The sequence below is a fragment of the Pocillopora verrucosa genome, chromosome 1, assembly GCF_036669915.1.
Source record: "Pocillopora verrucosa isolate sample1 chromosome 1, ASM3666991v2, whole genome shotgun sequence".
In the NCBI taxonomy this organism is placed as follows: Eukaryota; Metazoa; Cnidaria; class Anthozoa; order Scleractinia; family Pocilloporidae; genus Pocillopora; species Pocillopora verrucosa.
This window is the reverse complement of record NC_089312.1, coordinates 36,331,298-36,355,144: the sequence shown is the minus strand read 5'-3', so window position 1 is coordinate 36,355,144 and position 23,847 is coordinate 36,331,298. Positions and strand designations below refer to the sequence as shown.

At 36.7% G+C, this 23,847-nt stretch overlaps 3 protein-coding genes and 1 pseudogene across 7 annotated transcripts; 2 read left to right on the top strand and 2 right to left on the bottom strand.

Moving 5' to 3' along the window:
- The first annotated feature begins 733 nt into the window (after positions 1 to 733).
- LOC131798441 (chromatin complexes subunit BAP18-like) lies at positions 734 to 6,914 on the top strand. 3 transcript variants are annotated; one of them, XM_066165516.1, is made up of 7 exons: positions 734 to 806; positions 1,290 to 1,374; positions 1,900 to 2,015; positions 3,112 to 3,213; positions 4,823 to 4,965; positions 5,515 to 5,706; positions 5,919 to 6,914. In XM_066165516.1, exons 2-7 carry the CDS (start codon positions 1,354 to 1,356, stop codon positions 5,969 to 5,971), a joined length of 627 nt encoding a protein of 208 aa, XP_066021613.1. In that variant the 5' UTR covers positions 734 to 806; positions 1,290 to 1,353; the 3' UTR covers positions 5,972 to 6,914. The 3 variants fall into 3 exon arrangements, with proteins under 3 accessions (XP_066021613.1, XP_066021617.1, XP_058972069.1); XM_066165520.1 differs by having other exon boundaries at positions 3,106 to 3,213; positions 5,560 to 5,706; XM_059116086.2 differs by having other exon boundaries at positions 3,106 to 3,213.
- A 330-nt stretch (positions 6,915 to 7,244) lies between these two features.
- LOC131798440 (uncharacterized) lies at positions 7,245 to 9,325 on the bottom strand (annotated as a pseudogene).
- A 75-nt stretch (positions 9,326 to 9,400) lies between these two features.
- LOC131798416 (thioredoxin, mitochondrial-like) lies at positions 9,401 to 12,329 on the top strand. Of its 3 annotated transcripts, none has more exons than XM_066165526.1 (5): positions 9,401 to 9,523; positions 10,214 to 10,412; positions 10,921 to 10,941; positions 11,265 to 11,388; positions 11,803 to 12,329. In XM_066165526.1, exons 2-5 carry the CDS (start codon positions 10,222 to 10,224, stop codon positions 11,914 to 11,916), a joined length of 450 nt encoding a protein of 149 aa, XP_066021623.1. In that variant the 5' UTR covers positions 9,401 to 9,523; positions 10,214 to 10,221; the 3' UTR covers positions 11,917 to 12,329. The 3 variants fall into 3 exon arrangements, with proteins under 3 accessions (XP_066021623.1, XP_066021619.1, XP_058972044.1); XM_066165522.1 differs by having other exon boundaries at positions 10,918 to 10,941; XM_059116061.2 differs by lacking the exon at positions 10,921 to 10,941.
- Positions 12,330 to 19,468: 7,139 nt separating this feature from the next.
- Positions 19,469 to 22,529, bottom strand: LOC131798448 (uncharacterized). The gene is made up of 2 exons (XM_059116097.2): positions 22,395 to 22,529; positions 19,469 to 20,515 (listed from the first exon to the last, which is right to left on the bottom strand). Exons 1-2 carry the CDS (start codon positions 22,444 to 22,446, stop codon positions 20,091 to 20,093), a joined length of 477 nt encoding a protein of 158 aa, XP_058972080.2. The 5' UTR covers positions 22,447 to 22,529; the 3' UTR covers positions 19,469 to 20,090.
- Positions 22,530 to 23,847: the final 1,318 nt, after the last annotated feature.

Sequence of the window (23,847 nt, the reverse complement as noted above, 5' to 3'; positions counted from 1 at the left end):
GCTTAGCTTATACAACTATTGTCGGACCGAACTTGGAGTATGCCTCAGCTGTGTGGGACCCTTAAGGCAGTCCAGCGACGCGGAGCCAGATTCATTAAAATAGATTATGACAGAACTACTTCGGTTACATAAATGTTAAAATCATTGAACTTAGATAAATTAGAGGATGGACGTAAAGTTCATCAATTGAGGCTATTTTACTTAGCGGTTAATAGCTTGATTGCATTGCCAATACCTAATTAATTCTTACCTAAACAGTGTTTTACTACATCGTTTCATAATATTTCATCTATTCAACCAAGTTGCAACCATGATTATTATCTTTATAGTTATCTTCCAAGAACAATAAGGGACTGGAATACTTTACTAAGTAACATTCGTGCTAGTTCAAAGTACTTATTATTTAAAGATTACTGCCTCGTATATCAGAAATAATTGATCGCTGTTTTATTTTCTTATTTGTATATAATGTATGTCTTTTAGATTTTTTTAATGAAAAATGTTCCTCACTATTTTAAATTGTAATTATCATTATATATAACTTATGAGTATTTTATCTACCTCTGTTACTGAATTAATGATATTGTAATATAGTTATCCAATTATTGACTTGATGTGAAAGCGTTGTCAGATGTTTTATCTTGTTTCATCTTTCCTCCAGATAAGCCATCTCGTTCCCAGGACCAACGGGGGAGAGAGAGTCAATTCGCATGAGGTCTGGTAAGTAGTTGTTCTCCAAAGTGGCGGTGAGAACAAACGGTATGGTTGCAGAGATTCCTTAATATTTCTTCTCGAAATACCCCTAGGTAAGTGATTTGAGTGATGTTTTAACCTAATTTTAGTTACAAGGTAGGTTTCGTTGTTTCAAGAAAAATAAACGACACGATGGCGCTATGAGTAGTTAGAAAATATTCCAAAATATGATTCATGCAAAGAACAAATTACAATTTAGCGAGGGCTCCGGTTTCTTGTTCCACGAAAAGAACTCGGTAATGTAAGTAAAATTATGAAATTTCCTGTTTTTAAAGTCATTCTTACTCACTTTGAGACATCTTTTTCGTAATTCAGTGTCCTTGTTCTGTGTTGGACTGAACTCTCATTCAAAATTCTAAAATTAAGATCACGTCTCTTAATTTTATGAAACTAGAATTCAAATTGAGTAAGGTAGTTCTAAAGTCAAGAATCCTGATTGTGAATTGGTACTTCGAATGATCATGTTTACATCCACTTTCTTAAATTTTGTGGTTGTTCTATCTCGTTTTTTTATCTACTCATTTTTTTTGTCTCAGTTCTGTGCCATTTACAAATTTTGTCACTTTTGATATGTGATGAAGTGATCAGAAGATTTCAAAGATGAGCTCATCAGCATCAAAGGTATTAAGTTTTTCATTAGTAAAAGCAACTATAGGAAAAATAGCCATGTTCTGAGACCAAGTCTCCACGAGGGTATTGTTATTTTCACCATTGAAGATATAGATGGTTCATTTCCTTTATGCATTAAGGGTATCGTGCTTCTGAAACAGGAGAAATTCTGATACTTCATAAATATCTATAAGCTAATTAGGAATAATTTGTTAGAAATGAGGAGCTTCACAGCATTGGAAATGGACACATAATTTGATCCTTATGTGGTAATCATATTTCTCATAACATTTTACAAACAGAGTGGGTTATCTTTTTATTTTTATCAAATTTCCCACAAAAGGAGGCACCATAGATAAAACATAAATTAGACTGGGGTCTAAAGGAAGGAAGGAAGGAAGGAAGCTTTGGAGAGGAGGCCTTGATAAATGTTCATGGCTTAGTGGAAAGAGTCAGTCTCTAAGTAGAGAGATTATCATAGAAGTGACTTCTTTTGGAGTTGTCTAGATAATAACACAATAAGATACTACAACTTAGGTTGCAGAGATTTTTACGGCTGCTGGGGAAGCTTTCTCACATTTGGGTGAGTTAACAATGCAGCTGCATCCACTGAATAATGATACCTCCACGTCACCCTTGACAACAACTACAAGGTTTGCAAGTTTATACATTAAGTGTAGCTTAGTGATTAGTGTGAGAATAAACTGAGATGATGTTATTGCTTTGCTCGTGCAAAAACATTTTCCAAAATTACTGGCATTTAAAACTGATATGGAAATAAATGTATGCAAGCTCAATTAATCTCTATTTTGACTTTTTAATTGCTTGTTCTATTAAATATTATCTTGGGGATGGATAAAAACTGTTAAAAAAAATAAAAATGCACCAAGTGCATCATTGAGTTATAAAAGCAAGTGGGAATTTTTCTTGAGTGATCTTAAAAATTCCCAAGTGCTCATATAACTCAACAATGCTCATGGAACAATTTTTTTTATTTCTTTTATAAAATGTATTATGAATTGCACACGCTTATACTGATGACATAGGCTGTGTGCATTATATCTCAACACTGCACTCATGTGACGCAAGGTGCGTGCTTTATGGAAATATAATGAACTCATTCTGACTAATCACAGCGTGCATATTTCTCTGGACATTTTATAATAGACTATACACCACACAAGGGAATAGTGTTTTTTGCACACCTTTCTTTGCTAGTTTAGAAGTGAATAGCAAGTGCTGTTCAACTCTTAGCAGCTGATGAGACAAAACAATACATCAAGAATTTAATTTTGGACCATTTTTAAGTATATTGCAAGAAATAAACCAATTTTTTGGTTCTGATGAAGGGCTCATGCTTGAAATGTCAGCTTTGAAACTCTCTACGGTGGCCAATTTACATAAGCAACTTAGTTGATAAAACCAAATGGTCTAATTTTTTGGTATCTGTGTGTTATGCACTGACACAATTATTTACCCCAATGTCCTTGAAAGTGGTGGATATTTACCAGTACCTTGCCACTTCCTGGCTTGGTAAATATCTGCCACTGTTCACCTCCACTATGGTAAATAATTTATACCTGTAATTATTTTATGAATCAGGGTGACTGAATGTCGTTTGATAACCAGCAGCTCAAATCACCAGGTTTGCATGAGTTTATCACCTAATAAGAGATTCCAAATACGGACATAAATCTTTCTCCATTCCACTTCCACCTTTAATTGTCTTTCAATCTGTTAAAGCAACAGTGGCAAGTGGGGAGATGAAGAAATTGAAATGTTAAGAAGTGCAGTCAAGAGGTTTGGAGATGACTTGAAGAAGATCAGTGGGCAAGTGAAAAGCAAGTCTGTGTAAGTAGTTGAATTTGGATGTTATTGAAAAAAAATTAATTAATTACCTTTGGGATATAGTCATCAACTGACTTTTGGCATCAAACATGATGAAGATGTATATTACGTTAAAGGTATAGCAGAAAGACTTATTCTTGATGTTGAGAAGTTTTGAGCTTTACTGGCTAAAAGGCTTTTTGAACATTCAGTAGTGATTTTACCTTTGACCTCCATCTGTACATTGACTTTTCATTGTCTAGCACTATTGCAGGTTAGCACCCACTTCCAAATGTTCACCATAAAGTCTGCAAAGTGCAATTCTTTTTTAATTCTATTTTTATCCAAATTTTTAGGATATATATATAGGATATATTTAATATCCTACTGCCCTCAACTATTAAGGCCTGGGCTTTAAGCTGCTTCAGGTGTGAGTTGAGGGGCTTCCTCAAAATGTATCAGCCATTTGAATGGGGAAGAGGGAGGCAGTTTTTATACCTTGTTCATATACGTTTAGAAATTCTATTTTTTAATTTTTCATGGTTTTCCCTAGGGCAATGTAACAACGTCAACCTCTTTTTTTCCCATTTAATATGTATTTTAGAGATATTATAATTTTGTTTGATCATATTGAAGAAATATTTTAGGTTGTTTTTTTTTACCTAATATATTCATCCTTTTATCTTGAGAGACACCATAAAGTAACACACCTTGATGGTTTTTAGGTTTTCACACCATTTATTTTTCTTCTTCATTATTAATCATTGTATAAAAGACATTACATGACTGCATAGAGATACGAAGTTTCTCGTGGAGTCTTGAAAAATGTTTCACAAGTAAGGGAAGCAAGCTTGTGTAATACTTTTCAACACCAGAAGAGAAATTTCATATCTCCAAGCAGCCATGTAATATTCTTTTTAATTTAAAAATACCAATGAAATACTAAATCAAAGGTGTTGCATCAAAAGGTACAATTTTTTATATGTAATTATAACAACAGTGATCTTAGTGTGAAGATACAGTAACATGTTTTGCACAAATGCTCACCTGGTATTTTATTGATGTTTGTATAATAAAATTATATATTTACTGCTTGTAATGAAATAAATGAAATAGAATTATGAAAATGCAAGGATTTACTATTAATCTAGTTGCAAGAAATTGCAGATATGTAAATTCCGATAAATAAAACTCTGGCATACAGCATTGACCAATGTACTTAATAGTTTAATTTCATTGACTGAGGTATCCAATATTATCCATGTTGCTGATCTTATAACCTGTTAACTTCCACAAAAGGAGATATGCTTCCCACTATAAGGGAAGTACCTGTAAAGTAAGTACCTGTGGCGTACCTGTAAACTAGCGTTTAGCTAAGCATTCTGACCACATTAAATAAATTGATTGATTGATTGATTGGAAGTTATTTTTGGCATTTGTTTTTCAACTGAGCAACAGTTTATGTTCAAGGTGTAGACAAATAAAATTGTTTGTTACCTACTGAAGTAGCACCTCTTTTTATATGTTGAGAGATAGAATATTACTACTTCTGTTTGTGATATACATGTGCATAGCAAGTCTTTCAGCTTACAGGACTAATATTGAATTTGTTTCTTGTTATTTAATGTACAAGGGCACAAATAAAATCTGCATTGAAGAGAAGGATTCATGAACAAGAAAATTCCCCACTTAATACACAGAAAGCAAAGAGTAAAACTTCTCAACAAGCATCTTTGAGCAGTGAATCCCAAAGCAAGAAGCGGAAAACAGAGCAAGGTAATAAACAGTACAACTGTTACTTCATGCAGTGTTATGTGCAATAGTATATATTAAATGCAAATCACCAGGGACTGGAATCTAAGAATAGAAAAGGAGTAACTTGGAGTGCAAATTAGAAATTTTTATTATTGTTGAGTCTTCATTTCTTTGTGGTTTGTCTTGTCACAGCATCAGTAAGCTCACATGCTTACCAGGGATTGGGATCTAAGAATAGGAAAGAAGCAATTTGGAGTGCAAATTAGACATTTTTATTATTGTTGAGTCTTCATTTCTTTGTGTTTTGTCTTGTCACAGCATCAGTAAGCTCACATGCTTACCAGGGATTGGGATCTAAGAATAGGAAAGAAGCAACTTGGAGTGCAAATTAGAAATTTTTATTATTGTTAAGTCTTCATTTCTTCATGTTTTGTCTTGTTACAGCATTAGGAAGCTCACATGCTTATCAGGGATTGGGATCTAAGAATAGGAAAGAAGCAACTTGGAGTGCAAATTAGAAATTTTTATTATTGTGGAGTCTTCATTTCTTCATGTTTTGCCTTGTTACAGGATCAGTAAGTTCACATGCTGATCCATTGTCAACGTTATCATCAGCTATACCTAGCACCATTGTTCCTGCGGTAGATCTGCTGCCTGGAGGTTCTCCATTAAAACCCAATGGTGCCTCTGATAATGATGTGGATATTGTTGGAATATTTAGTAGTGGTGATCAGGATGCTGTCTTTCCTGAAATACCAGGAGGTAATTAAAATTCCCTGTTTATGGTTTGCTTTGCAAGGCAATATTCAAACTATTTTAATATGTGATGTATTATTATATTTTGAGTTCCATATTTTCTGATTTCCTCTCAAACTTTTATTTGGCAGTTATATTTTTTATATATGTACCTATTAGGTAGATGTTGATTTTCTGGCATGATCCCCATCAGTTAATATTCTGCCTTCTCTTTTCAGCTTTAGGACCACTTGAAACCCAGATTGCAGATGAAATTTTGTCTACAATGTGAATTGCTGGCACATGTGTTTGTTTGCATTTCTTCTTAGAAGAGAAAGGGAAGAGAAATAAAGAAGGAAGATAAAGGGAAATGTTCAGTGATACATTTTTCTCCTTGGGATACAAAATGTGTACAGGATAGAGCTAAAACAAGACAGTATTCTTGTGAGACAACACACATGGGGAGAGATCTTGCTCTTTCACTTTCTATCAGATAGGAACTGTTAGGAAAAGTTTTTATCGTGAACTTGGTGTGGTTGATTTAACCTTGCTGATTGATGTAATTTTAGGCACATGTTGTAATGGATATAATTTAACCTAATGACCATACCTGTGTGACACCTGGATAACTATTTGTTAAGCTCTGGTTTTTTGAAGGATGGATAATACAACCTTGTGAAATCATTCCCATCCTGTTTATAGATAGTGTACAGTAGTATATATACCGGTAACTTTGAAATGAAGGCAATGGCCATTGAAATTGATGTGGCTACAAAACCTAGTTTTGGTGAAAATGAGAATGGGTGAAGGGAATGCTAGATCTTTACTTATTGGGGGAAAAGAAAAAGGCAACTTATGATTTCCTAGCAGAGCTCTTCAGTAAGTTTCTTCAGGCTTGGCATGGTCTGCAGCAGTATGTGGCAGTATGCAGTAGCACAGTAGTATGTTTTGTTCTGTCTTTTTTGCTGAATAGAGGTTAATTAGTTGGACATCTGTTGAAAAACTGAAGGTGGTTGGATAACTATCAACTGATCAGTGCTAACAAAACAAACAGGGCAGGTAACCTCCCTCCCTCCCAAATTTATGGGGGTATACATGTAAGAGTATGTCAAAAGACAAAGAGTGCAAATTAACTTGAACTTTTATTACTTCATAATTTATTTCCTAAACTACTTGTATCTGTTAATTTAAAAATAATTCTCTTTTGTTTGTTATGAGTTGATACTTTGATTTACATTGTTTTCTTTATGATACATTTTACTCTTCATATAAAATAGGAAATTAACACTAAAATAACTACCTTGTAAAATAACTTTTAAGAGAAGCTAATAGAAAATTTTTTCACCTACTGGTAAACATGAAAATCATTTATTGTTACAAGGGTGGTTTGTCACAGTCATAAATACTTTCTTTATTTACATCATTTCAATTACATGTTGACAGAGTACCATCACCTTAACAGAATAACTAACTAGCAAGACACTAAGTATATGTGGTTATAATGATGGTAATGTTATGTGATATCAAAAAGTTTCCTCTACAGACATAAATGAAGAGACTGCACTCACAGCTAAGTTGGTTTATTGAAAGGTTTGTCATAAAAATCCCAAAAGTTATCATCATTATCCTCATCTTGAATGATTTCTATTGGTTTTGAAGGCACACTATCTTCATGTGCAACTTTTTTCTCATCAACTGGCGTCTGCTTCTTTTGTGCCTTAGGTTTAGGGTTGGGTTTCTTTACCTTTGCTTGTGGTGGGGGCTCCTCAACCTTGGTGGTTACTTGTTTTGGTTCTTGGGGAGGCCAGTTTTCTTTAATTAAATTTGATAGGTATTAAAACATAAGTGTGGTTTCACTGCTGCTCATTTGATTAACCATTTCCATGTCATGCACCTTTAAATGTTATGCCACATGTTAAGGGTGAGGCTATCCATGGGGATTTGGAGAGCTGAGCCTTTGAGAAATTTTGTCACTTACTAGATGTTACCTAAGGTCAAGTATTAGATATCCCCATCTGTTTGGAAGACCAAGAGAACCAGCAATTAATCGTTATTTTACCCAGAACTCATGAAGCACATTGCAACATTCCCTTTTCTGTTAAGCAATCATTTACCAGGAGTGAAAATGTGACCTGGCTATGGGCTATAAAGGTCATTTGTGCTATTGAGGAATTGGAAGGTCAATAATCATAATACGTTTTTGATGTAAATTGGCCACTATAGAATTTCAAAAGATGGCATTTCAAGCATTAGCCATATGTTAGTGCTGCACTCTAATGAAGGGCTTCTACTAACTTTTAACAGTGGCTAATATACATTATTACTTCAGTTTATAACACCAAACTATTCTGTATAACCCCCATCAATTCAGCATCACATTTTCTTTGGAAACTTACCTCCTTTATTCAGTGATCACATTTTTAAACACCTTCAACCTTCAAACCACATTATTTATCAATTGGTTCCCTAAAGCTATAACAACTTTTAATGTCTGACTCTGGAAAGCTAGTTCTCTTAGAACAAACTCCTCTCAAAAATTTTAAAATGTTAGCAACTTCTAGCACCAGACTAACCACCTATTCACCAATACACAACAAACAAACTTATACTAGTGGATCAAAAACCAACTAATCGTGCACAATTTGCACCTATTTGAGTCTCAGCCAGAAAGGTAAAGTACAGTCAGTTTAAAGTTTGCCCAAACATCTGTCAATACTTTTGAAAATATTCCCTCAACCCAGACACTCGGACTACAGGATCAGCAGAACTGCACCTTATTTAATGTATTGAACTCTGCTTTAAGACTTAAAAGCAATATTCATTATTTCCTGTTGGAGGAAGTAATCATTGGAGCTTTGGGAGAGACAGTATGAATGTGCCTAAGTTTGGGGAGTTTGAGTGGCCTCCACGAGGCCTAATTCCCTTGAGTCTTGCCTATTCACCACTATCCTGGAGCTTAACATTTTCTGGTGAATCACTTTACTGTTCATTTAATTTGAGTACACAATGGAAATTTTGACATAGCATGGTACAGCAGTGAAATAATGTTCAAAGATAAACTCAGTTACCTGCCTGTTTTGGAAGAGAATCAAGATATGTCTCCCACTTTTTCTTCATTCTTTCATGGTGAACGTTAGCAGCTGACCACTTTCCAAACTCATCAGTTTGCACGCCAAAAAATTTCTCCCTTTGTGAAGTTGGAATCACGTGTTGTGTTTTGTAAACTTTAGCTGTTGTACTATGCCAATGATTATTTCCAAGTCCTGGGAAAACATTGGATCTCAAGGCCATAGAAAGATTGTTATAATTTGGATTGATTGTGTGAATGTTGTAAGAAGTTTCAGCAGCTCCATGTTTGAGATCTGATCGACTCTCTCTTTTGGCTATTCCTGAATTTTTCCTTAATGGTGATAGTAAATTGCTAGAGTAATGTTGTGGATTTATCTCCCTCCACCTTCCATGACCATCCTGAACAATGCGTCTCCTCAATGAGTTCAAATGCACATCCGACGTGAACAACTCTCGGCTTTCTGATTTGTTACAAAATTCAGGTCTAATATATTCTTCAATGTCGAATAAAGTTTCAGCAGTGACTATTTCTGCCAAAGCAGCTTTTTTGTTTTTCTGAAAGTCCTTTGACTGCCATTCTTTAGTGGAATTTGTGTCACCTTTCAGTAGGTCGAGTCTTCGATCATATTAGTGTCGCATAGCAACCTTAATAATCCACATTTCCTTCCCGAGTTTCCTTTGAGGCTGAGTAAAACAAAGGAACCATATTGTATCGAGGAGCAGCGTATCGGGCACAAATTTCACAGAAGCTGATCCCGCTGGCGCAGAGATTGAGGTAAAAAGATCGCGATTTTTGATGGACAAAAAAATGGATTTTACTGAAACTAATAAAAACTATTGTTCTACGCCATGTGTAAATATTCTGTAAGGTTCAATCCATAATTCTGACAAAAATTCGAAGCTGAATTGTGCTTAAGAACTTTCAAAATTTATAAAAGTTTTTCTTATTTTATACGTGTATTTAGTATCTAAGACTTTATGACTAGTCTATGCAGTGTGTAACACAATATATAATCGCTTATGAACGACCTTCTCAATTCGGTTTTCGGTGCAGATCCGACAAGGCAACTTTTTACCACTTGTAATTTACATAAACACATGCAAAACACAATGGAGATGGGTGTTAATTTAGTCCAGATAAGGGTGTTTTTCATGGCAAAAGAAGCCAATAAACTGTTTACCTGTTACATGTATTTGAACCTTTCTGCAACAGAAATAATGTGATTAGCAGTAAAAAAAAATTTAAGAGAGATGGTGATACTGAACGTTTGTGACATAGAATTTACTAGGGAGGTTACAGGATACGAAACGAGATTCAAGACTTAAAGAATCCTATCCGTAGCGTATGAATGACAAAGATGAAAGCTCTTGGCAATCATACTGTAGGTACCAACAGCATTAAAATCTTGCCATTTGATGTAATTTTCGTTCTACTAATCTCTTGCATCGTATGTTGTTTTAATAGCTTGCTTCATGTTAAGAATGGCTCATCGACTGACGTCCCACCACAGGGCATTATTTTCACCAAAGTACCTTTCTGGAACGTCAGCACACATCACTACCACATCATATTTCAGAACCCCGTTTGAGGTGAAAGACAAAGACGACTTTCGGAAGAAAGTTTTGGCCTCTGCCAAACCTGTCCTTGTGGACTTCTATGCTGAGTATGGAAAATATTATTTATTTTTAAGTTTTGTTTATTTCTTTATCCTATTTTATGGTTGTTTTTTTCTGGTCTTCAGGAAACTAACATTTCCCATTTATCTCCCATGGAACTTTTCAGTGACTGCATAGCTGAGACCTCACTCTGAATACTGAATAATTATACTGCAACTGGATGAATCAAGTTTTTAGAACCCTATAAACTGCAAAAGATTATGAGAAAGATTTCAATCAAATTTGACCCTATTAGACAAAAATGACCTATATATCACATACATTTACCATTATTAATAATATATGAGAAAAGTTACTTACTTCTGATTGGCCGAAAACAAGTGCATTTTCATGTAATCTAAGTTGTAACATGATTGGAAATTACAAAAGTGCAAATTACAAATGAGCAAGCATGCACTATCATAATTTTCTGTGATGCTCTACAGGGTATAAACAAGCACTTATAAATTTTTTCAAAGACTACAAATTGAGAGGTTTCATTCATGTTTTCAGCAGGGGGGCAACTTGTTTTCACAGGTGGGTAAAACTTTTTGAACTGAAATTCTTTGTAGGAAAAACATTCCTCTAAATGGCCAATCTAGGTGTGTGAAGCTGTCCTCACAAGTGGTCAATTTTCCCAGTGCCTGCTCTTAATGAAACCCTTGCAAAATGCACTTTCCCTACCAGCTTGTGTAATTTTTTTGTCTATGAAAAGTTTTCATTTTAGCTTATTTACACCAAATGGCACTCAAAATCATGTTATTACCTAATGATACCATTTGTAAGTCATTTCTGCACTGAAGGTAATAAAAGGTAGATTCTTTAAAACTCACATTACCCACATCTCATCTCTTAAACAGCTGGTGTGGCCCTTGCAAAGCCTTATCTCCAAAGTTAGATGCAGTAATGGGAGAGAAAGAGGGCTTGTTAGAGCTGGCTAAAATCGATATTGATATCCATTCTGATCTGGCTTTGGAATATCAAGTAAGAAGCTATTTGATAAAGTAGTACTGACAAGTCTATCGAGTACTTTATTACTCCTCTCAGTTAGTACTTGTGCTATGATCAGTCAATTTAGCAGGCTGTATTTAACTGTACCACCCACTAAATTTAAAAGTATGTCTGATGTGGGATCTTCCTCTATTTGAACCCAGAGATATACCTTGTTTTCTCTAATTCACCAAGTTCTAGGTCCTTACTGTAAGTTATGGAACCCTGTTTTTTTGCTGAGTTTTTAAACTTGGTTAATAAAAGATATGTACCACATATTCCAGTAAGTCAAGGTTGTCTGCTGTTAGTGGTTTTTGTATCATTTTGATAAGTTATCCAATTTGGGTTAGCATACCATTCAGCATACAGTGATGTATTCTTTGTGGTTTTCTTGTTGTTGTTCCTCAGGTTACAGGAATTCCTACTGTTTTGGCTGTTAGGAATGGGAAAGTTGTTAACAAGTTCACTGGACTAATAGAAACCAAAGAACTTCGAGAATTTGTAGAACAACTCTTAAGTTAATGCTGATGTGCTAATCTTAGAAGTGAGTTACATGTAAGTCAAACAAATTTCAATATGGAATTGATAAAAAAGGCTAGTAAGCACACTTAGAAATTGTTTGCAGCTTATTGCACCTAAATAATGATTTTCTGCAATAATTTTTTCTTCATCTGAGAACAAAGAACCTATAAACACTTGTAAGCCATAAATTATCAACTCTAGAATATGTCAAATGATCAAAGATAAGTCAAGAAAATTATAAGGCAATGAAATGAATTTATAAGCCTTGGAAGGACATTAATCAATCTAGCTTTGGTATATGTTACTCAGGTGGTTATCATTTGTAACAACTGCAGTATCTTTATCTCATAAACACCAAGAAAGGCCACAACAACTGTCTAGCAAATTTTTGATTAAAAAAAACATTTCTAACTGTTTATTGTAAGTATTATTATTACTGACCAATCAGAGCACATACATCTAAGGTTTTTTTTTTGTACATTATTTAAATCATTAACTATGGCCTCAATTACTAACTTTGTCCATGTAAAATTTAAAACAATAATAAAAGACTTGACATGCACAGCATAAACAGGATTCTGCTGGACTGTGCATTGAGGACAGAGTTGCAAAGTTCACCTCTGCAACATTCAAAGTCACACTGCTCTGTTTGCTGACATTGGCTGAGTTCTGCCTTTTTACATGTTTTCTTCTTCACACAGTCTCTGGAAAATAAAAAATGTTACAATGACTTAAGGATCAAAACTCACCAATCACAACTGTCACTTACACCAGGTACACCAGTACATGTCTTTTATGGACAGTTATTGTGTTCATTTTTAAATTAATTTTAAGTAATTTCTTATACTTATTGTATAACGCCATGAGATTTCTTTTTGATATGTGTGCTATATAAATGCTGGTTATAATTATTATTATTATTACACCACTTGAGTCTTATTGCCAACAACATGCCAGCTAAACTGACCAATCAGTCTCTGCAAACTGGACTTTTAACACTCTGCTGACAAAACCTATTCACTTGACTCTAAAGATGATTTCTGCTGAGGTTGTTGAAGTGTCAGTCAACACTGATGGCAACAGTCATCAGTACCACTTTCACCCGCATAATCTGACCGCACAATTAAATACTACCCCAGGGTTCAAACTACACTATATCAAGAGATGTTTCTGAAATTGAGATTTGGTACTGCAAGTTTCTATAATTGGTTTATAACTGGACAGCTAATAGTAGCATGTGGCCATTAAAGACTTGGCAGTGAGAAGGTGTTGCTGTTTTGGAGTTAGATAATAATCCCCGATAAAGAAAAACTGTTGCCGTTATTGACAGATGAATAAAAATGCTCATATCCAGAATACACGCTCTCCAACTCAAAACAGAATTTACATTCAATGTTCATATTAGTGCAGTTGTTGTTGGAGGGGGAAGTACAACACATAGTCAACTACAGTGTATCCCTTTTTATTTATTCATTTATATATTTATTTTTTTTATTGGTCCATTACATGGGTTGGGTTGTATAATGCCACTGCATAAACCAGGCCGATCATTCTGAGGAACTATGCGTTATAATTGTTCTTACCTCACAAAGCCAGTCTCCCCATACCTCCCCTGGAACTTCACGGTTATACATGCGTCATTCTCTTGGCTGCATTTTGTTTCATATTGTTGGTAGGCGCATTCTTTCCAGGAAACACTGCTGACACACCTAAAGCAATTTAACACCTGCCCATGACCTGAAAAAATGGTAAACTTCATATCGGCATTTGTTATTCAGTTGTATTTCTTGTGAAAGTCTTATCTATTTTCTCAATTTTAGTTTATCTGGACACTTGGAAAAATGAATCTTATGTAACTGTGCAAAGTTGTCTCTTCATTAAATCCTGGCTGCGCGTTTTTGTAATTAAGAAGTTTGATGTAACAGGTTTTGTGTTTGACTCGGCGAGCATTAATAATCAAGATTCATTAAACACTGAAGTCTAAAACATCGAATATATTAGTGAAGGTACGTCAAACTCCACGAACCGTCAAAAAAACTTGGAGTGCTTTAGAAAACCTCGGATAATGAGTTGAGAGCGTAAGGAACCAATTTAAAACGATGTTTTTCCCAAGCGTTCTTTTTTGCCTCTTGAAAAACGCAATCCATGGATCGATACTTGATCAAAGAAGGGGGTAAAAGGGGATGCGAGGAAAGGGGGGGGGGAGGGTCCTGCGCACGTCTCACGAACATCGAAAAATTGAAATAATGCATATCACGGAAAAAAACGGATATACCACAGTAAGGTTCGCGTATCGCGAAAGGCAAATTCACAGTTCAAGAGGTGTTAATTTAGTATTTTCACTGGTCAGGAAAATCATTACGCAATAACCTCTTCCCTCCCCACACTCCATCAAAAACAGCAAAGTGAAAACTAAGACTCAGGGAAACGCGGGGAACGGTACGGGAGTGACGGCTGTTACTTTTACATCCTCTTCTCTAGCTAGGTCAAATTCGAAGTCGAAATCTATTTTTAGCAGAGCACGAGCATATGTCCTCTCAGTCTTAAACCTTTTCCGATTTTCAAATCATTTAAGTTTTGGCTTCGCATATGACAGACGTCCGGAAAAATGTTTTCCTTTAACCTGGGGTGAAATTTATCAGTTACAGCTACTCACCGCCAGTACGCAAGGTGGGAAGTAAAAAGATCACCCAAAGCAACTTCATTCTCATTTTACTCAAATCAACATTTGATCGTGTGTGACTGGCATATGTTCTGTTTAAAAGTGGGTTGCAGCAGACGAAATTTCCTAATTATCGGAAAAACTTCTGCAAAATCAAAGAAAGCCATTAAAATGAATGGATCAAGGATTGGCTGTAAGTTATGACGTTTACACATCATACCTGTCTATTATTTCGTTTAACACAAAGAAACCAATTTTCAGTTGCGGTATATTAAAAAGGTGTAAACCGAGGAAGACTATAGGATAAAAAACGCGTGAAACAGGATCACTGAAAACGTACCGTAACTCATTTGCTGTTTCAAAGACTGTCACTGTCAGATGTTATGAGATTTCCAACTATCAACCATTGACAGCGTTTATTTACCAAACGCGTTCAGTCTGTGGTTTTATAGACAAAGAAATCGATCCCAAAAGCGATAATTACATCTGGCTCGTATACTGAGATAGGAAATACTCAATTAAGTGAGGCTAAACCGAACAACAAATCTGAAGCAAGAGCCAAAGCAACGTAATGTCTCATGGTAAAGACAAAATTCACTGCAATTTTTTTTAACTTGTAATCATTTAGAGTTTTTTTCTCAAGCTGCTCGTTTTAGTTGTTTGACGTTTCTTTGAGTTTTTTTTTCTTTGAACCAACCTTTCAGTCTTAATTTGGCATTTGACTTATTATGAGTGTTTCATGATGCCCAGTTCAGTGCTGCATTATATCATGGCATTGCATTCTTTTTGTAAGATGATTCCATAATCTCATTCAATAATCTTGGAACTGACAGTAGGCACTGAAGAAAAAAAAGAGCAGGACAGACTTTCTAACCACTTTTTGTCAGTCTACTCAAAAGTTGATCATTAGCGATGGCGACGATGCCTGCTGAGCTTGCAGACATGGATAATTTATGATTCAATACAAACCAAACTGGTTAGTCATTACACATCAACCCTTTCCCTGATTAACTGCGTAGATCAATCGTGCAATTTAATAACCAGATTTAAGCCGAAACAAATTTCCAACGAAATCTCCATTTTCTCGATCAAAATAAATAAAGTGGAAATAGAAACAGGTTTCTCCTTTATCCCTACTATCCCAAAAATTTAGGGAGGAGGGAGAGGGCGCTTATTCAACGAACGCTTGTTTGACATGATGGCCTCGGCAAGGGGGTGGGCGCTACTCAGAGTGTGGGCGCTTAATCGAGGAAATGCAGTACTAAAATTTTAAGGTTTATGCCATCGCGATTTTGCTTTTGAGATTTTTCGTGACGTATATGACAAATATGAAGATTGATTTTTTTAATTCAAATACTTCCCTGACGAGCAGAGACTAGCCTGTGTGAGGTTGGTTTGCTAATAGTTACCCAAAGCCTAGGACGGAGAGGATAGTTTTATGCACACTTAAATGACCTTGAGTTTGTTCTTGAGGCAAAATGCTCTGCTTTGGGAAAGCCCTTTGTCTTAGATTTTTCGTTTAGGCTGTCTTGCATGATTGGCAGCTAGGCTTATGCCTGGCCATAGCTTAGCCTGTGAGGAAAGTCCCTTTAGTGCAGGGTAACAGTGGATCAATTGATCGCAGTATATCCCTTCACAGTTAGTCATCTTTACCCGTTGGTCCACGCATGGTACTAGAATTCTTGCGGTACATCATCCCAACACACGACAAAGAGCACACATCTTTTCATCTATATTTGTATTCTTCTGTATTTGTCATCTTTTCTTCTGAATTTGCTCAAGATTAGGTAAGCTAGTCAGTTAAATATGTCAACGTATGTTACTAAATTTTGTAATGCAGCCTTTCAACATTTACATAACATTAGGTGTATTAAGAAGTATTTATCTCGTGATTCTTCTGACACTTATTCATGCATTTATTACCAGTCGCGTAGATTTTTGTGACAGGCTCTTTTATGGCTTACTTGAATCACAGATTTTAAAATTACAACGTATTCAGAATGCAGCAGTAAGACTTGCTATAAACATAGGCAAGCATTCCATGTTACACCAGCGCTTTATGATCTTCACTGGATGCCAGTAGGCGCCTAAATTTATTTTAAGAAATTAGTCGTAATTTTTAAGGCAATTCATGGATTACCGCCACTGTATATCGGTGATTCAATCAGTGTTAGACAGAAGTCCTCTCACAATCTTAGATATAATGGCACCTTGTTCCTGGAGCCGCCTAAAGAGAAAGTGCTCTCTTCGCTTGTCGCCAGATCCTTTTATGCCGCTGCACCACCTTAGTGGAATAGCTTGCCCGCTGAATTGTATGCTATCCCATCATTGACAATTTTTGAACGCAATCTTAATACCTACCCTTTTGATCAGGTTTCTCTTTACCTGGTAACTGTAGGCCTATCTGTGGGCTATTGATATGTCGTTCTAAAGGTCTTAATCAGTGTATCCATTCGTTTCTCTCTCTGGAGGTCTGGTGCTGGGTGTATCAATGGAAATATTACATTGATAGCTCTATCAATAGACTAATTGTACTTAGAGCCTTCTTTTCTTTCGACATATTTGCTCGAGAAGTCACCACCCAACTACTGCAAGCGAACCTCTTAGACTAAAATCACTCACTTATGAAAATATTTAATTGTAAGGCATTGAAATTATTAACTCAGCTGATAAAACCAAATTCTCTCCGAAAACCTCCTCCCCCGCTCCGATGCAGCACTACAGTTTCTTTGGAAACCTACCGCATTATTCATTATTCGTTTTTTTGACGAGCTATGAAGTTGCGGTAAACCCAGCGTTTGAATTATTTATATTTTTGAAAAATCATCATGATTTAAATACTGAAAAACACTCCGTAACGCATTTGATCGAAATAATTGAAATGGCAACCTTAGTTGGGTGGGTGTTTCGACCCCAACCCGAACCTCTTTTTGTATACATGTGTTTCATCTGCTCAAGCGAGCATAAATCTCTGATCTCTCGATCTTTAAAATCGAGGAGAGAAACACTAAAACCTACCGACCTTAAAACAAAAGCGACCAGTAGCAAATCACAGACACTTTTCTTACTTTCCCCATAGGGGTCAGGTAACTGTAAATACCTCAAGTTTATTTTGTGGTCAGTAAATTGGCAGTGTGTGTTTAAATCGCCGTGCTGTCGATCAAAACTTTATTTTTAATACAGATTCAAAGTACTGGGCCAAATCATATATTGGCAACATGACTGCTTTCGGATTTCGCCATAAATCTGTAGGATTACTGTGTCTTAGTTTCTTGTGTAAAGGTAAGAATCCAAACTTACTCTCTCTTAAGCAACCGAAAAAAGCGAAGTTAAGCTAAAGCTAAATATCATCACGAATTCTCTAAGAAATTGGATAAATTGTTCGACCATAATTTAAACTGAAAAATAAACCTTCAATCATTATATGCGCGGCGAGAAATGTACGTAGTGATCTGGGAGCGTTTGGGCAGATACCAAAATAAGTACAAGACAGTACGTTTGTAGATCGAAAGCAGTGGTCACAGCCGAGATTTCTCTGCCTGTGTGGCAAGAGTTCGTTGGAAGAGCCCCTCTCTCACTATAAAAAAATGTTTCTGCAGATGACAAACTTTAATATGATTGGTGGTTTTTTCGAATTTTGACAGTCTTGCTTTAATTTCAAGCCGGATGAAGTATTTGTGTAGTTGTTGTGAGTGAGGTCATCATGCCAGAACGAAAAAACCATTTTAGAGACTCATCAAGATAAAACAAGACAAGCATGCTTTTGTAGCTTTCTGTTCTAAGTTCTGTATCAATAATTAAGGTTAAACAGACGGTTTTTGACGTTCAAAAACACTGACCGAACACTATTCATATCGGCCTTACTTTGGAAATTCAAACAGTAAGAACTTCAAACCCGTAATATGAAACAAAGGACATAGTGGGCCGGTTAGTCTATATACTTCGCATAACGACTGAATTGGTCCCTTTTATGGACTTTTATCTGCAGCTGTGTTCTCGCTGGATTGTTTCGTTTGTTCAAGTGATGATTCTTTTGAAGAGTGTGACAAAGCACGAACCAAGGAAATTTGTCAACCAAGAACTACGTGCGGCAAACTATCCTTTCAACTGTCGGATAACCACAGATACAGGAGAGGTTGTTTATCTGTCATATACTGTACTGATCCCAGCCGCTACTGTCAAAACATTGTTGACGCATCAGAATGTGTCACTGCTTGCTGCTCCAAAGACCTGTGTAACGCTGCACCTGCCCAAGAAATGTCACGCGATGGCTTTCTGTGGTGGAGTCTAATGGTAACATCTGTGGGACTTATTAACATTTGTTAAATTCGAACTGTAGCCAGCAAATCTAGAATCGTGTGACGTATCCCCTGCATCAGTTTGTATGTGTCAAATTTTTCATGTGATGAACTCTTGTTTTCATGGCGATGACGATTTATATTTTTTGACTCAAGAGCACTCAGCGAGAAGGTGGAATAAAACCCGGGCCGTATATGCTTACGTTTATGCTGCCTCCCAAAGGGATGGAGGGACGGCACTGCTACATCAATGGGTGATTGTTAGTGCCCCAGCTCAAACCCCCCCCCCCCCCCCATTTCTTCATGATCTGGGATAACAACAACAACAACAAAAAAAAAAAACCAAGCAGTTAAATTGGCGGTGAATGCTTTGTTGCTGGGACAGGCACGCTCGCTGTGTTTCGTTCAGCTGCCTTTATTCTGAGGTGAAATTGGCCGAGTTTCTGAAATAAACAGATAGAGGCTAGAGGTAGTTTCAACAAGAAATTTCCTTTAACAGGTTATTCAAACTCATAAGGGGCTGAATGATTTAAAAGCACATTTCCTTCATCTTATTGTTTTTTCTCCTAGAAAAGCAACATCTTAGCACCAATGTTTTAGAACTTAGGTTTATTCAGCTGTTATCAAAATGATCATTCTATAAATGAATACGTGAATTTAGCGATGATTTTTCAGTGCCATTCTAAAGCAGAATTCAAGAAAGCGTAAATAAGCAAACAGATACCTAAAGGAAAAACTGATCATGGTAGATTCGCAAGGACCATCGTAATAGAGCAGAAGCATGGGATATTGTTAGTACAGAAGTTTAGAGAAACTAATTAGCTCATATAAACCTACTGACTCCTTTTAAAAGTTTCCAATCGTCATCATTTTCAGCGAAAGAAATTAATATATTGGTAACACTTCTCTCTTCCAATCAAACGCCAATTTCTTATTAAATAGCAGTTCAATCACAAAATCTGTAAGTCACGGCAAACGAAAATGTTTCTAAGGTTTCCTCCCAGTCGTAGACTACGACCAGTTCCTCCTTATCGACTAAGTCCGTCGCACAAGTCCGAAAAAAGAACAGCGAGGGAAAAAGATGATGTTAGCGTGCCCAGAGCTCTCCGTGGCGCGCTAACGTTAATTTTTTTTCGCTGATGTTTTTAGACTAGCGCGATGGACTCGCCGTAAAGGTGAGACTGCTCGTAGTCTATCCCAGTCGCTAATGATACTTATTTGACCATTGCCATGGCGTAGAGTGCGCATGCTCCGTGAAGAAAGCCACTGACCCCTTGCGACACACTTCCATCAACCCAGCCACAATCTTCAGAGTCGTCAGCAAACTGCTTGGGAACACTAACAGTATTAGAATCGTAATTACAGTATTCCTCGCTACAACACCTGATTTCACACCCTGTGATACCTTTTCCAAAATCCTCTGACACGCTTTTACAGAATTCCTCTTCGCTTTCGCAAAATCTCTCATATACACAACTCTTGCCGTAAACTCTGATGCCAGAAGTATTAACGAACGAGAAGATTCCACAGCGGTCAGCGCCTTTTGCATGCGTCGAACAATGAGCCTTCTGGATCTTGTTATCGCATGCTTGGAGTGAGGACTGCATACCTTTGCACAGATAACAATTGAATCCACCAGCTTTCGATAAGAAACCAACAAAAAATGTTAGCTTTAAACTCTCAGTTTGTAGCAATTAGCACAACTTAAAGGGCATGTAAACCCAAAAATACATGTTTTTCTCATACTATGTTAAAAGTGGCGTAGAGAACGAATCTGAAATTCGTTTTGTCCAATTCGACTTATTTTAGGAGAAAATCGGCATTTTCAACTGAAATTCTATTTCCGGTAAAAACAATAGCGAGAGTCGTGACGTAAGCGGTGGAACTGAAATATTGCGCAACACATATTCCCTAGCAGAACTGGTGTGGTAGCTCGTGTAAGTAGCGGTAGTTCGAAGATGTTTTTCAGAAGATAGCGACTCGAATGCCCTAAGCTTAGTATATGACGGCGATGGGGATGGTCTAGAATCTTTAGGAGAGTCTGGGCCACGTCCTTAACAATATGAGCTGCGTAGGGTTCACCGAAGCGATCCGCAAGAACGCAGTGTTGACAGCGATGCGACCTCCTCGGAAACTCAGACTGGTATCTAATTTACTGTGTGATTTACTTGTATTTGATATGAAAATCCAATAAAGCAAGGGCACAATCTTAAAGAATGCAACAGAAATTTTTTAAACCCGCTGAGCTTCCGAGGGTGTTTTGTATAAAATTGTCAAAGGTGCGAGTGTGGAACTTGTCAACCAATGCCGACAACTCGTGAAAGTGTTTGTTGTACGGAAATCGGGCAATTGTGGCAAAAAGTAGAGGAGCGAGGGTCTGAAACCCAGATAAGTTGTATCACTGAGTATCCAGGTTTTTAGTCAATTTGCCTCGATTTCTGGGTGCTAGAGACGGCCTATTACACGTACAGGCAGCAGTAAGGCACAGAGAATCACACCGAAAACGAGTAAGCTAAATGTTTTCCGTTTCATCTGTTTCGTTACATTTTGAGATCGATTTGCTTGAGTTGTTTCTGTCACTGATTTAATAATACAGTACTACAGCTAGCTGTTTATAGTTCCGAATAATTTGCTTCTGGTAGGGCCTGAATTGTCGGTACAACACCAGGAAGAAAAATGACTGCTACAAACAAGAGAATGTTCGAACGGCTCGACGAAATCGGCTATTTTTATTTGAACAAGTTTCACAAATTGTGCTTCAAATTTGCGTCATTAGGAAATATTTGCGTTATATGCTCAGTTTTGTTTGAATCAGTACAAAACTGGATTACACAACGCTTTACCATTATGAAAAAACTGAGTATATTGAAGCAAACTGTAAGTAAAAAAATCGTGACGAGACCGGCAAACAACGGCTGTGGAAAAGACTCCGTGTCTCACGCGATCATTAAACGAAACTTTGTAGTTTCCACCCGTGACGTCACAAGAAAGATGGCGCCATTCAAAATGGTGAATGTTTCGAATTTGGAAGAGCTTTTTCAAAGTGAAAATGGACTTTTGAGAAAAAACGAATGGCACCTTTGGTATACTTGATATATTTACTAAACATCTATGTGAAAAGAAAATGAACGTTTTTTGGGTTTACATGCCCTTTAAGGAAAAGATGAATTTTAGAAAAGGAATGTTAACAGGTGCTCAAGGTGTTCTAGCCGACTGTTTCCCTACCTCTTGTGTCACATAAGATGTAGAGTTTCTGGGTTTCGCGACATATCTCTCGATATCATATCTCTCCCTCAGTTACTTGCTCCCTGCCGAGCAAGAAATCTGAGCGCAGTAACTCTCTGAATGCTCTGAATGCTATTTCCCGTTTCATTTGACGTTCAAATCTAGCACATTAAATCAAGTCGACTTTAAGTCAAGATATTTGACGACAAGCTTCATTTCCCTCCAGTTCCCTTTAAGTTTCGATTGTGGTAAAATAGCTTTGGTCACATTTTAATGCAGTGCTTTAGACTTACCATACGTTACCCAAAAGCATAGAGTCGCGGTTATGAAAACAAGTTCTTTCATCGTTGTCCTTTCAACGGTTGTCTTCCAGAAAAGGTTTAGAAATATGGAGCTGTATTTCCTTGCGAACTTTTCAGTGTGTACATATTGTGATGTTGGAATGTAAATATCAATTATCGAAGCAAGTTTCGACAAGTTCTCTGAGTGTTATTTGAGTCTCGGAATAACAACACAGTTATGTTCATTCTAGGAAACAAGATGATCTCTTGTAGAAAACTATTAGGGCAACTTTCTTCCTCAATTTCATTTTCCTTGTTAATTTGAGATTATGGAGTTAAGGGCACATGAGTCCGACTCAGTTTTCTTTTCCCGATGAGTGCGATATTTTGATAAAAATCACGAAAAGTCAATAGTTTTAGCCGAGAGATAATTACGTTAAGCCGTTATTGTTCGGCTGAGGGTAATGAACAGTGGAACCTCGATTTAACGAACCTCTATATCACGAAGTACTCGGTATAACCAGGATACTCTTCAGCCCGGACAAAGTTACAAGAAAATATATGGAAAAGAACCTCAATATAACGAAATCCTTGTTAACACGAACACTTTCCAGAGGCCCAAACGTATAATATACTCCGATATAACGAGCAAATGTCAAAACGCGACTAAAGACAAATGCGAAACAGACAAACTAGAATCCAAATCCTTCAGTTCTGTAACAATGGAACAACTTCACAGTTAACAGCTTATTTTAAATGCCGACACTGACTTTATCGACAAATCTTAAGATCCTCTTTATCCTTTTTGTCTCTTCTTAGTTCTGTTAAGTTGAAATCCGCTTTATTTTCAAAGGCTTCTTGCGGTAAAAGGTGTAAGAGCCAGGAATTTCCATTCCAGTGCCCTTGTTTCTCCTTATGCCAGTGGCTTCCACTGAAATTTGTCCTCCGTGTTTTAAAAGCAAAGTGCCGCAGCTACCTGTACAGCGTACTGTAGCTTCATAAAAAAATCAAAGCACGAATGTTATTTACAGTAATCGTTCCGATCCCACCGTGCTGTCTTCTGATGACACTCGAGTCACTAAAATAACATTCCTTTGTTGTCTCTTGATAACAGGATTTTAGATTTTCTCATAGTTTGTATGTTCAAGAGAGCAGGTGTTTAAAAACGAGAGAGGCCTTAATAACCGCTTCTTCTTCTAGAATTCTAAACTTTCGCCGATCCACAACTCCATAAGGGATGTTAATATTCCGTGTAGATCTCACAAACAAAATTATTCACAGCATTAAACTGTAAATTTAGAAAAAAAAAGTGCGAAGAAAACGAGGAAGTGTCATAGTGCAAAGGGCTCTCAGTGGATATCGACTAGGCGCAGATAGACAGGGTGGTTCTGTGGGGAAACAGCCTAAGTTTTGGTATGTGGGGGAGTTTCAGATGTTTCCGCCCGTTAAACCATTGTGTTCTAAA